This window comes from Dipodomys spectabilis, unplaced genomic scaffold, assembly GCF_019054845.1.
Source record: "Dipodomys spectabilis isolate Male_0828 unplaced genomic scaffold, ASM1905484v1 ptg000119l, whole genome shotgun sequence".
Classification (NCBI taxonomy): domain Eukaryota; kingdom Metazoa; phylum Chordata; class Mammalia; order Rodentia; family Heteromyidae; genus Dipodomys; species Dipodomys spectabilis.
The window spans coordinates 3,224,338-3,238,470 of record NW_024870796.1 but is presented as its reverse complement, the minus strand read 5'-3'; the positions used below and the strand labels follow the sequence as shown (position 1 = coordinate 3,238,470).

At 37.9% G+C, this 14,133-nt stretch overlaps 1 protein-coding gene across 3 annotated transcripts in view; it reads right to left on the bottom strand.

Annotated features, from left to right (window-relative positions):
- The window catches only part of Aff4 (AF4/FMR2 family member 4), a 67,816-nt gene that overhangs the window by 37,169 nt on the left and 16,514 nt on the right, over positions 1-14,133 (bottom strand). For all 3 annotated transcript variants that reach the window (XM_042688780.1, XM_042688779.1, XM_042688781.1), the window contains exons 3-5: positions 9,576-10,358; positions 7,547-7,594; positions 3,565-3,651 (exon numbers count right to left, since the gene is read on the bottom strand). In XM_042688780.1, coding sequence (XP_042544714.1) covers positions 3,565-3,651; positions 7,547-7,594; positions 9,576-10,358 — 918 coding nt within the window. The remainder of the gene's footprint in view (positions 1-3,564; positions 3,652-7,546; positions 7,595-9,575; positions 10,359-14,133) is intronic.

The following is a 14,133-nucleotide window of genomic DNA, read 5'->3' as shown; positions in this document are numbered from 1 at the left end:
ATAGTGGTACAAAACCAGACATATATACCAATGGAGTAGAAGACCCAGAAATAGATCCACCCTATTAGAGCCATCAGATTTTTCAATAGGAGTAAGAAAAAAACAGCCTTTTGAACAAATGTTGTAAGCAAAAAAGGATATCCACATGTAGAAGACTGAAAGTAGAACCCTGACAAAAACCAAATTCAAATGTATCAAAGACCTTAATGTAAGACCCGGAACTCTGAAAACAGCTATGAGAAAACAATGGAAGGTGTAGGCATAGGCTACAACTTCCTGAATAGAATTCTAATTGCTCAAGAGATAAGAGGAAGAACTGATAAATGGGATTGCATCAAATTAAAAAGATTCCTCATGTTCAAATGAAACAATTACTGGAATAAAGAGTTGGCATAGAGAATAAGAGAAACTTTGCCAGCTATTCCCTCTATTTAGTAAAGGATTAATATACAGAATATATAAAGAGTTCAAAAATCAAACTTTAATTTAAAAAACCCAATTAATAAATGGACAAATGAATTAAACAGTTCTGAAAAGAACAAATGGCTAATAAATATGTGAAAAAAAGTTTAACAACTTTAGTCATAAAGGAAATTTTTAAAAATTGAAGCAAAAGATAATGTAATCCTAGCTATTCAGGAAGCTGATAATAGAGGACTGCAGTTCAAGCCCAGCCCAGGAAAGAAAGTCCATGAGACTCTTATCTCCAATTGATCACCACTGGAGTTGTTGCTCAAGTGGTAGAGCACTAGCCTGGAGCTGAATTGCTGAGGGACAGCACCCAGGCCCAGAGCTTAGGCCCCACAACCACAAAAAAAAAAATAAATAGTGACACCTGCCTATAATCTCAGCACTTGGAAAACTAAGGCAGGAGGAATGAGAGTTCAAGGTCAGTCTCAGGGAATACATGGCAACACCCTACCTCAAACCACAGAAACCACAAAACATAAAAAATTCACTAAAACCACAGAGAAAGAAAAGTAAGAACATATGTTTATGACTCTGGGAAGACATTAAAAAGCAAACATTAAAAAGTAAAGCCAACTCTGGTGCTGGTGGCTCACGCCTGTAATCCTAGCTACTCAGGAGCCTGAGATCTGAGGATCATGGTTTAAAGCCGGCCCAGGAAGGTAGATCAGTGAAACTCTTATCTCCATGAACCACCAGAAAACCAGGATTGGCGCTGTGATTCAAATGGTAGAGTGCTCACTTTGAGCTGAAGAGCTCAGGGACAGTGACCAAGCCCAGAGTTCAAGCCCCACCACACACACACACACACACACACACACACACACACACACACACATGCCCAGAGTTCAAGCCCCAACACACACACACACACACACACACACACCCCAAGCCCAGAGTTCAAGCCCCACCACACACACACACACACACACACACACACACACCCCAAGCCCAGAGTTCAAGCCCCACCACACACACACACACACACACACACACACACACACACACACACACCCCAAGCCCAGAGTTCAAGCCCCACCACACACACACACACACACACACACACACACACACACACAAAGGTAAAATATTTAAACCATGAAACTAAAACACAAATCTAATTGGGAGATATGTTTAAAATATTGCTTATTAAAATAGGTAATTCAGCTGGGCGCTGGTGGCTCATGACTGTAATCCTAGCTACTAAGGAAGCTGAGACTGAGGATCATGGTTCAAAAGCCAGCCCAGGCAGGAAAGTTTGTGAAACTCTTATCTCCAACAAACCACCTGAAAACCGGAAGTGGCGCTATAGCTCAAGTGGTAGAGCACTAGCCTTGAGCTGAAAAGCTGAGGGACAGTGCTCAGGCCCAGAGTTCAAGCCTCATGACTGACAAAAATAAAATAAGGAATTCAACCAAAACAAAAGCAATAAAAAAATGAAAAAGACAACCCCTCCTGAAACTCAATAGATTAAAGATACCACCTATAGAATAGCAAGAATAAGTCAGGTACTGGTGGCTCATGCTTTTAATCCCAGCTACTCAGTAGGCTAAGATCTGAGGATCAGAAATGCAGTTCAAGGACAGCCTAGACATGAATCTTAATCTTCAATTAACCACCAAAAAACCAGCAGTTGTGCTGTGGCTCTAAGTGGTAGAGTGCTAGCCTTTAGCAAAAGAGCTCAAGGAAGCTGGGTGCCAGTGGCTCATGGCTGTGATCCTAGTTAGTGAGGAGGCTGAGAATCTGAGGATCACAGTTCCAAGCCAGCCCGGGCAGGAAAGTCCATGAGACTCTAATCTCCAATAAACCACCAGAAAACCAGAAGTGGCACTGTGGCTCAAGTGGTAGAGTGCTTGCCTTGAACTGAGGGACAGCACCCAGGTCCAGGGTTCAAGCCCCATGACTGATCAAAAAAAAAAAGCTCAGGGACAGTACCAAGGGCCTGAGTTCAAGTCCTATGACCAATACCCCTTTCCCTCCAAAAAAAGAATAGCAAGAATAGGGGAATTCATCCACAAAGAAATCAAAAGCATGAGCTTTTAAGATGAGGAGCTTCACTAGCAATCTAGCAAATAAAATGCAATTTCTCACTAAAAAGATTGGTATTTAATAGTACCATATACTGGTATGCAGTACCATATACTGGTATGCATGTAAGGAATAATAGGTATTAAAAGAGTAAAGGCTGTTACAAATCTGTGACAACAGAGAAATCAGAGTGTATAATGATACATACTCCTTAATCCCCAAAATTCTGTCTTATTTTACATCTTAAATAATATATAAGAAGACACAAAAAAGTTACTAAAGAAATGTTCACAGAAATGAAAATATATTAACAAGTTAAATACCAATGAGAAATGAGCAAATAAACTGGGATATATTTATACTTTGAATAAAGTTAAAATCTTATATGTAATAATATGGAAAGTTTCCTAAGGCTATTGCTCACAATGATGTATAACAATATATCTGAATAGAAGAAAATAAGGAAATGCTTGTATGTAATGATTTCACACACATAATTACATATAAATGTATCTAAATTCATATAAAAGACTTGCAAAAGTACACATGAAAGCAGCTTTGGTGAGATGGAAGAGAACAAGAATGAGGGAAAGGCTATTACTAGGAGCCATGGTCAAACTCTCACAAGGAGAATTCATTTGTGTATTCTGTGTCTGAGTATAAATTTAATCTGCAAATCTTGGGATTGGGTGGGAACTGTTGTATTACTCATGGAACTTCTTTCTACAGTATAGTTTTTAAGATCTACATAAAGGGGTTCATTAAAAATAATGGTTTGAGAAGCCCTAACCATCTCTGGCCTAGAAAACTGTAATAGTTTGGAATAAATATCAATGTCACTCCCCCTATATTGCCTGCCAAGCTTTCTTAAATAAAATACCTCAGGCCACGATGCCCTCACTTCCATTACCCTGTTTGAATTTCTTCATAGCAATGTTCACTTTCTGAACTTAATTATTGTGTATTTTCCATCAGACTGGGAATGCAAGCCAATTTTGAACTTACATGATTTTAGGTGAGCCATTTAGTGTTTTCTTATATTATTAAAGATAGAGTTTATTTACTTACCTTAGTTGGAAAAGGAAATTTGGAAGGCTCTGTTTTGCATGGTGTATGAATAGCCGTTAGTGGGGGAGGCCATGAATGCGTCATCTCCTGAAATGTAATTATTACAGTTTGTTTTCAACCAGGTCAAGGATTAAAAACTGTATCGCTAAAAACCAGATTTGTACTTATAAATGCTGGTTTTGTGATTGCTCTTTAAAATTATACATATTTAAGTCAATAAATACTGATGAAGCACAACTGTGTGCAAGGCACTATGGGGCTGTTAATAGGAGGGTAAATAATAAATGCTTATTTCCTGCAAGGAATTTGCAGTTAGGATCAACTCTGAAGAGTGATAGAAATGGGCCTGTATCAAATACAAGGCACATAATAAAATACTACTAAAGAGAGTTTGTTGTGGGAATCAATGGAAGCATGGGGCTAACAGCTAACATTTACTTTACCTTTAATTGACCCACAGTGTGCTGTTTTGCTTGTCTGTTACTCACTTCTTACAATGCTATTATGATACAGATAAGTGTGGCTCTATGAAGAAATAAATCAATCCAAGTATAAAGATTACTTACTTAACGCTATATATTTACTAAGTCATGGACACACAGAATTTTATAGTAAGAAATCTGACGACATAACCCATGAGCTGAGAGGAAAATATGGTCACATGGGAAAACCAGAAAAGGGATTCCAGAAGCACATAAGAAGGAAAGCAGACAAGCAAAACCCTAAGTATGATTTCATTCAATGTCTTCTAATTATGCTAAATATGTCCAAGTGAGGTTTGAATAAGATTAAAAAAGTATATATTAGCAGGGGAGAGAATGATGACAGACTTATAATAAGGAGGGAATGTTTTGTTAAAGGTGGTAGCTTATCTAGGAATTTATCCTATAGCTACAACCACACAATTAGGACACACATTTCAGGCTCACATTTGAAAAATGGGGACGGGGGAGGAGGTAGGGGGTGCGGGGAGAACAGGTATCCAACAGTACAGTGTTAATTAGCAGACATCCATACAATGAAACACCAGACATTAAAATGAAAATTTGAACTGATATGAAATGGTATCTACAGTATACTGTTAAGTAACTAACATAAATAATAATCTATGTCCTAGTAAATGTATATAGTCTCTGGGGGGACTGACTATCTTTGGGCAACAGAATGAGAAAAGAGGGCAGAAACAGGACACTTGATATAGTCTCTACTAGAATCTCTTAAAATAGTCACTCACATATTCTTTATCCAATGCTCTTACTATTTCTTACATCCTGCTCTAGAAAGTCAGCTCAAAGCATGCAACTATCATCATTACCATCATTGTATCCCCAGTGCTTGACATGTAACAGGGTGCTGAATTAGCATGCTTTTAATTGGTAAATTACAAATTCCCATAAACATGTACCAGTTTCAAATTAAAATTTTCATCATGGGATGTCTAGAACTACAAATTGTTTAAAGGGAAAAAAAATCTGAAGAAAAACATGAAGAAGCAGCCAGGTGTTGGTGGGGGCTCATGCCTGAAGGCCTAGCTGATACCCGAGGATCACAGTTTGAAGCCAGTCCTGGCAACATAGTTACAAGACACTTATCTCCAATTCACCACCAAAAAACCCAACGTGGTGCTTGGCTTAAAGTGGTAGAGCACTAGGCTTGAGCAAAAGAACTCAGGGATAGCACCCAATTTCAGAGTTCAAGTGGCATAAATGACCAAAAAAAAAAAAAAGATGAAGAGAAATAGACTTGTAGTTCCTGGCACACCACAGATAGGGAAGGAAAAAGGAAACAGAAACCAATATCCCTTGGGTTTTGGTATTAACATTTTACATCGGAAATATTAGAATACTCTCAGTTGATAATTTATCACCAAATGACTCTGCACCTAATACAGGCCTTGTGTCAAGCCCTGCATATATAAAATAGGGAAAAATTATAAGATCAAAGACATAATTAAATACAAGAATATCTTCTAGGTACTAACATTCTGTGCATTACCGAGGATTCAGGGGAAAGACTTCTTAGACTTTATATACATGCACCCAAAATTTACAGGTTGCAGATTCAAAGGAAGAGTTATTAATATGTCTCCTACAGGGGGAAGGCTTTTATTTGGTGTCTAAGGAAAATAATTTAAAAGAAGAAACTGAAGAACAAGAAGAAACATTCCAAGGAAACTTACTTAAGGAAGTAAAAGAACAAGAAAATGTGTATGGCTTTATGAAACCAGCTTGGCAAAAGTGGTCCATCAGTAGGAAGAAGGCTTAGGACTGGCCTGTGGAAGGTCTACATGTTAAATTTGGACACCATTCTTTCTTAGAATAGTGGTCTTAGGGTGCTACTAAAAAATGCTAAGAAAAAAAAAGTTCTGAAGACAGGGAGTAAAGAATCTGAAAACAATGTAGAAAACACATGAGCCAAGAGAGTCTACAAACAGAAAGTGAAGACTCTTCTAAGTACTAAAGCTCAAGGTGACTGAAATGGAAAGCAAGGAATGGGAATTTCAAAGTCCACATCTAGTTTTGTGATGAAATATAACATGAGGAAGAAGCAAGACATAATGAGAATTCTACACTTAACTCGTGGGGCATGACACTACTAATAGAAAAATCTATTTCAATATGGCTTCTGACATGTTGAGTCAAAAGAAGCAAAGAGAAATTAAAATAAAAACCCAGGAAAGAAGCAATTAAGAGACAAAAATCAAGACCCAAAAGAGACCAAGGCAACAGAGAAATACTGAATAGCCATCTAACAAATAAAGCCAAAGATGGTAGAAAAGGTAGGCCAAAGCACAGAAAGAAAAGGGCAGAGGCAAACAGAATGCACTCCTATTTAAGAGAAGTCACAGGATTACAAAAAGGCAGACAGAAAGACAGGAAAAGCAGATGGACATAAAAACAATGGAGCATAACAACAGTCATACCTACTTCAACGTATTTCCAACAGGAAAAATCAAGTATAAAACAGCAGGCAGTTACAAAACAAGCCAAACAAACAAAAGGAGTCAAATTAAACTGCTAGATGAAGAAAAAATAATGCCTTAGAGAAACAAGTTCAACAAAATGGTAGCTATAAAAGATTTTAGCGTGCTAAAGGAAGGAAGGGGAAAGCAAAAGGATGAGAGCATTAAAAAGCAGGTAGTCACAAGGGAATTCATAGCGAAATACAGTACAAACAAAACAATTCAGGAGCTCACCAAAAATTGTGACAGATATTTTCCTCCTAATAACAAAATGAAGTCAATGCAACTCACTAATTCATTAGACTTTGTCTTTTTCCAATAGAAAAATGTTCGTTTTTTGTCATGCATATTGTAAATGTATCCAATGAAGACTCAAAATGTAAGTACTCAAATTATTGTACAGTTTGACCACCAAGTACAGACAAATTATGAAGCAAGCTATTTTTGACATAATCATTTGACTAGTAACTGTTGAGCTTCTTTAGCACTTCAGATTATTAAATGGTTCAGTCTGAGGAAGTGCAGTTATATTTGATATCTTCCTCTTTTCAAAGCAAATTGTCAAGACTAGAATTTGTTTTACTTAAAAACAAAGCCAAATCTCTGAAGGCAAATATACAAACCATGGGATTTAGAAGTTAAGGAAAACAACTATTTGTATTTAATACACACATAAACAATGTTTTGCTTTAGATCCTTTGTGAAGCACATGTGTAAGAAGGATAATGTTTTTTCAGAAAACCAAACAATATTTACTGCTTACAGTAGTAAAGGACAACAAATAATATACAAATTGGTGAATAAAACACAATAGAGCCAATGAACACCCCACCTGAGCCTCACAGCAAAACAAACGAAACAAACACTATCCGCAAGATTTCAAGCAAGCAAAAGATGGTCATTTTCAGGCGACTATAAAAGGCAGAGAATGGCCAGAAAGCAGCAATGGATCCAAGAAGGGTAATTATGATGCTAAAGCATCATAAATAAAAACACCGAAATTATTCTTTTAACACTTACTTTAAGAATTTCATCCACACAGCTCACATCACCAGAAGCTGATGATGCCTTAAGAAAGAGGGGAGGGGAAAAAGCCCACATTAGAGTTGGAGTAGCTTATTAGACTTTTAGTATTTACTACACAGTTGTACAAAACACAACTATCCTTAAGTCCTTTCTCCTATCACTTGAGCTATGAGCTATGATTTTTGGCTATTGATATTACTTCTTAATTTTGTTATTGCACAAACTGTAAAAGATAAAATTTAAAGAAGTATTTATGATAACACTACTCTAAATCAGAATACTACTTAGAATATTTGGACTGGTTTCCCTAAACATAAATTTTTTTTAAGTACTAAAAAATCTAAATCACCAAACCACACAGCCCAGGAAACATTTCCATTTGTCTTTAAATTTTTTTTTTACATTTATTATACCTAAATTTAATATTTTAATATAACTTTCAGGTGAGCAGCTTATAAAAAATTCACAAGTTTAATCATATACAAAATCTATCATGATACTGTTACCATTTCACATTGACAAGCAGGGTAATATGAGCATTACTGAAAAGATGACTGATTTTTTAACACAACAGACATTTTACAGTCTTTCTTAAATCACAGAAGGTAAAGTACCTATTTTAAGGCACACATAGGAATCAGAAAGCTTAAGTCCTACCCTTAAGATGTTACTGTTTAAAGAAAGAACAAATTACCATTTACTGTTCTCTGGGGAGTAATTAGATGATAAACATAACAGTTTCCTAAGGCCACAGGAAGGATACTTAAATGTTCTCAAAACAGTAGTTTAACTATCCTTCAGTCCTTTTTCCCATCACTTGAGCTATGATTTTTGGCTATTGATATTACTTTTTAATTTTTTATTGCACAACCTATATCAAAAGATAAAATTCCATGTATCAATGTAATGTCACAATTAAATCCATAATTTTGCTAATTTAAAAAAGATTACATCATATATTACTTCATAATAAGTGCTCATTTCTTTGGCTATTTTCAATGCTATGTTTAAAAGTACGTTTTACATGTACTTTTACAACTGTCTCAATCCTTTAAGTGTAATCAGAGAAAAGAATGATAGCATCCAAACTACCATCTCCAAAGATTCAAATGTCCCACCATTTACCACGTGAACCACGACTTGTATCTTACTCATGAATGCTACTATAAGAACAAATAACTTAATTTTTTTTTTTTTTTGGGTCCGGTTGTGGGTCCTGAACTCTGGGCCTGGGCGCTGTCCCTCAGCTCTTCAGCTCAAGGCTAGCACTCTACCACTTGAGCCACAGCGCCACTTCCGGCTTTTTTCTTTTTGCTGATGTGGTGCTGAGGAATTGAACCCAGGGCCTCATGCATGCAAGGCAAGCGCTCTACCACTGAGCCACCTTCCCAGACCCTTAATTTTCTTTTTAAACAAAAGAAAACAAGGTATATTATTCTTTATAGAATCAATGTATGTGTGTATATATATATATATATATATATATATATATACATTTTTTATTTATTTATTTTTGGTTGGTCATGGGGCCTGAACTCTGGGCCTAGTTGTCCCTCAGCTCTTCAGCTCAAGGCTAGCACTCTACCACTTGAGCCACAGCATCACTTCTGGCTTTTTCTGCTTATGTGGTGCTGAGGAATCGAACCCAGGGCCTTATGCATGCAAGGCAAGCACTCTACCATGGAGCTACCTTCCCAGCCCCTCAAAATATTCTTTATAGACTCAATAGCAGGAAACCCAAGATATTAGTGGATCACACTTTTTTATTTATAATGGATCTGTCATCTGAATAACTGAAAACCATCAATGACTTTTAGCCTTTCCTTGAGAGGGGAAGTTTACAATTCTATGGATACACTTAGGAGTCAACTCACAGGTTTCCTCTAAACTTTTTTTTTCTCTACTTTTAAACCTTATACTCCTTACTATTAAGGGAAAAAGGCGGTTCCAAGTTTACTCAAAATTTCATGGCCAATTATTTCACACAGTCACAATGTTAAAAAGGTCTAAATGTGTGACTTACATCCAGTGGCTGGGAAGGTATTTTCAGCTTGGTGAGATGTGCTTTGCTGCTGGACTTCAGCTCAGTCATGCTGTTGCCATGGGACTGGCTGCTGTAGTGCTCAGAGGACAGCTTGGGTTCCATGGACTCCTGTCCATCCATGGGACGAACATAAGCAGTGGGTTTCTGTAACATCGAACTGGACTTTGACATCAACGACGGTGGGAAAGACTGATTTGAGTGCTGCCCACTTGAAAAGGGTACACGGGAAGGAGAATCCCAATTGGCATCAGGGTCCCGAGGAGACTTGGAACGCTGATGTTCCTTGCTATGGTGATCATTCCCATGAGACCTGGAATGACTAGAGCTTAGTGAAGAAACTGCCTGGGTTTTCCCAGGACTTGAAGATCGTGATTTGGAGTGTTCTGATCCATGCTGGCCTTTCTTCCGGCTACTGCTGTATGAGTCACGGTCATGCCTCTGACCACTACTATTAGTGCTGCTGCTACCACCTGCACTGGCACGCTGGCTACTGTGTCCACTCTGTAAGCCTGAAGACCGTTTCTGAGACTGAGAAGTGCTGGGTGCAGGTCCTACCGGAGTCCATTTACTACTCTGATGAGAACTTCCATGTCTCTGTTCAAAGAAATTTGGGTTTGATTTCTCATCTCCTGTTGGTGGTACTGTAGGCTTGGGAATTGCAACAAGCTTTGGTATAGATCTGTCTCCTATGAAATCCTTCATTTCATCGTAGTTTCCAAGCATACTCTGAATACGACTTGATAATTTATCTTCTTTGCTAGTCTACAAAAAATATAAGATAAAATTATATTAGCATAATCTGAAATAAAATATACTTCTAAAGCTGATTTTCTTAACTTTTTTTTTTTGTCAGTTGTGGGGCTTGAACTTTGGGCCTGGGCGCTGTCCCTCAGCTCTTTAGCTCAAGGCTAGGGCTCTACCACTTTGAACTACAGCGCCACTTCTGGTTTTCTGGTAGTTTACTGGAGATAAAAGTTTCACAGACTTTCTTGCCCAGGCTGGCTTTGAACCATGATCCTCAGACTCAGCCTGAGTAGCTAGGATTACAGGTGTGAGCCACTGGTGCCTGGTTGATTTTCTAACTTTCAAATGGAAAAGACCTTTCAAGGTGAGGCTTCATTTACCTCACATCCTAAAGTTAACATTTAGAAACAAACTTCAAATGTGTGTCTATGTACTTGTCTTTTGTTGTTGTTGGTTGTGATGGTTCTGGGACTGAACCCAGGGCCTCTCTCACATGCTAGATGAATGCTCTACCACTGAGTATACTCCCAGCGCTCAAATACATGATTTTCACAATCAAAGAAAATTTGTGTCTGAAAATAACCATGCTAAAACACAAATACTCTGTAGGACACAGAGAAATATATAAAGTGAATTTAAGAGAAAAAAATGAGCAAAACAATTTTCTTAAACCAGTAAACATATAGGAACAGCAGAAAAAAAGGGGGCTTTTGAGAAACAGTAAAGGAATCTGCCCTTATATGATTAAGTTCCAGGCCAGCAGATTAGCCAACATTCACGTTTTAGTAACTGATGTAAATAAACATTTCACACCTTCTAAGTCAATGTTAACAGTTAGGAGCAGAAACAAAAATGTAGTGAAACCAAGCAATATACAGTCATCTTGAAAAAAAAATTAATTCCTTCTGTTTATATGATTCATCCGTTAAGTCAGAAACTACCAAGAGTGGCAGTGTAGGTCAGCATATGTAAATTCCAGGTCTTAATCAGTATGATTAAGACATTAGAATTTGAGAGTAGCCTCAGCAAGTTCAAGACTAGCTTGAGTTACATAGTGAGAACCTGTCTCAAAAAAACTTAAAAAAAAAAAAGCCAAACAATAAATTAAGCCTCAAAAATTCATTGATAAAGTTTAAATCTGGCTATTAATTAAACCAACAAATTATTAAAATTTTAAATCAATGAGTTAAGTTTCAAATCAGGATAATGAGGAGGTCCAATATATCTATTAACTGTAAGATTTTCATTCATATATATGGAAGAAAGCTTACTGTTTATATTAAAAAGAAATCAAGAGCCAGGCCCTGGTAGCTCACACCAGTAATCCTAGCTATTCAGGAGGCTGAAATCTAAGGATTAAGTCCGTGAGACTCTTATTTCTAATTAACCACCAAAAAACTGAAGTGGTGCTGTGGCTCAAAATGGCAGAGTGCTAGCCTTGAGTGAAAAAGCTCAGGTACAGCACACAGGCCCTGAGTTCAAGCCCCATGACTAACAAAAGAAAAAAAAGAAAGAAAAAAATTAAGAATAAACTACCCCTATTTATTTTAGGATCTGCAAATAAAGCCTTTTGGTTGTTTGAAAATCTGTTTGATCTTATTAAACAAGACCAGCAAATATACAGCTACTTATAGGTAACAACAGGATTAGAAAACAAATCAAATTCATTACAGAGTAATTGCAAAATAAATGGTAGCATGATGCAAAAATTCCGGAGAAAATTTGATTTTTTTCAATATACTCTTAATCTCTAATCCCTAATCCATGGTGTTACATTCACATACACTATGTCAGCAATCATAAATGGTTTCTATAAACATCAAACTTTATGGGATAACTGAGAATACATTGCTACTTTTAATATTTCATCAGAAAGAAAGTCTAACACTCAATTTTATACTTATAGCTATAATACATAGTGTATCATCTATTACACATGATATATACCTTTAAAATATTAAGAACAGCTGAAATGAAATCCAAAGTCAAATTAAAAGTCAGAAAAATATCTTTTGCCACTAAAGCTAAAAGTTATGAAAGGTAGTACTTTTTGGTGGACATTATAATTTCAAATAAAGTAAAATGATAGTAATAAAAACAATTGGCCGGGTGCTGGTGGCTCACACCTGTAATCCTAGCTACTCAGGTGGCTGAGATAGGTTCAAGGCCAGCCCAGGCAGGAAAGGCCATTGAGACTCTTATCTCCAATAAACCACCAGAAAACCATTAGTGGCGATGTGGCTCAAGTGGTAGAGCACTAGCCGTGAGCTGAAATGTTGAGGGACAGTGCCCATGCTCAGAGTTCAAGCCCCACGACTGACAAAACAAAACAAAAAAAAAGCAATTGATGTAGGTACCAGATGTTCATGCCTAGCTTATTCAAGAGGTCTGAGGATAACAGTTTGAAACTAGTCTAAACAGGCAAATTATCTCCAATTAACCAGCAAAAAGCCTGAAGTGGAAATATATAGCTGCAGTGGTAGAGACCCAGCTAAGTGAAAGAGCTGAGTGAGAATGGGAGGCACTGAGTTCAAGCCCAAGTACTGGCACTAAAAAACAAACCAAAAGGGCTGGGAAGGTGGCTCAGTGGTAGAGTGCTTGCCTTGCATGCATGAGGACCTGGGTTCGATTCCTCAGCACCACATAAGCAAAAAGAAAAAAGCTGGAAGTGGCGCTGTGGCTCAAGTGGTAGAGCGCTAGCCTTGAGCTGAAGAGCTGAGGGACAGCGCTCAGGCCCAGAGTTCAGGCCCCACGACTGGACCTATAAAAAAAAAAAAAACCTAGGGGCTGGAAAGGTGGCTCAGTGGTAGAGTGCTTGCCTTGCATGCCTGAGGATCTGGGTTCAATTCCTCAGCACCACATAAGCAAAAAGAAAAAAGCCGGAAGTGACGCTGTGGCTCAAGTGGTACAGCGTTAGCCTTGAGCTGAAGAGCTGAGGGACAGTGCCCAGGCCCAGAGTTCAGGCCCCACGACCGGACCCCAAAAAAAAAAAAAAAACCTAGTAATTGACTTAACTTACCATTTCTGATAATATGCTAATGTAACTCTGGACAGTTAAGCACTGAATATATTAGAAAATCAAGAATATTTATGGGGCTGAGAATGTGGTTTAGTGGTAGAGAGCTTGCCTATCATGCATGAAGCCTGGGTTCCTCAGTACCTCATAAACAGAAAGAGCTGGAAGTGGTGCTGTGCCTCACGTGCTGGAGTGCTAGCCTTGAGCAAAAGAAGCTCAGGGCCAGTGCCTAGGCCCTGAGCTCAAGTCCCAGAATTGGCACAAAAAGAGAGAGAAAGAGAGAGAGAGATAGGGGGGTGGGGGGGGGAGGATAGGAAGGGATGGGAAGGGGAAACAAAGGAGGAGGCTACAATGCTTGATAAGAAATGTACTCATTATCTTGCCCATGTAATTGTAACCCCTCTGTACAGTATTTTCACAATAAAGAGAGAGAGAGAGAGAGAGAAAGAGAGAAAATTCAGGTCTATGATAATAAAAAAAGAACCAAACATACTAATAACACATTTATTCAAACACACTAATAGTCAATGAAACTTAGTAAATTAAGTAGAATGGCAAGAAGTAGGGGGAAACAAAATGATCTATAAAAATCATCTTTTTTTTTTTTTTGGTCTGTTGTGGGGCTTGAATTCTGGGCTGAGGTGCTGTCCCTCAGCTATTCAGTTCAAGACCAGCGTACTACCATTTGAGCCACAGTGCCACTTCTGGTTTCCTGGTGGTTAGCTGAAGATAAAGAGTCTCACAGATTTTCCTGCCCAGACTAGCATTGAACTTCAA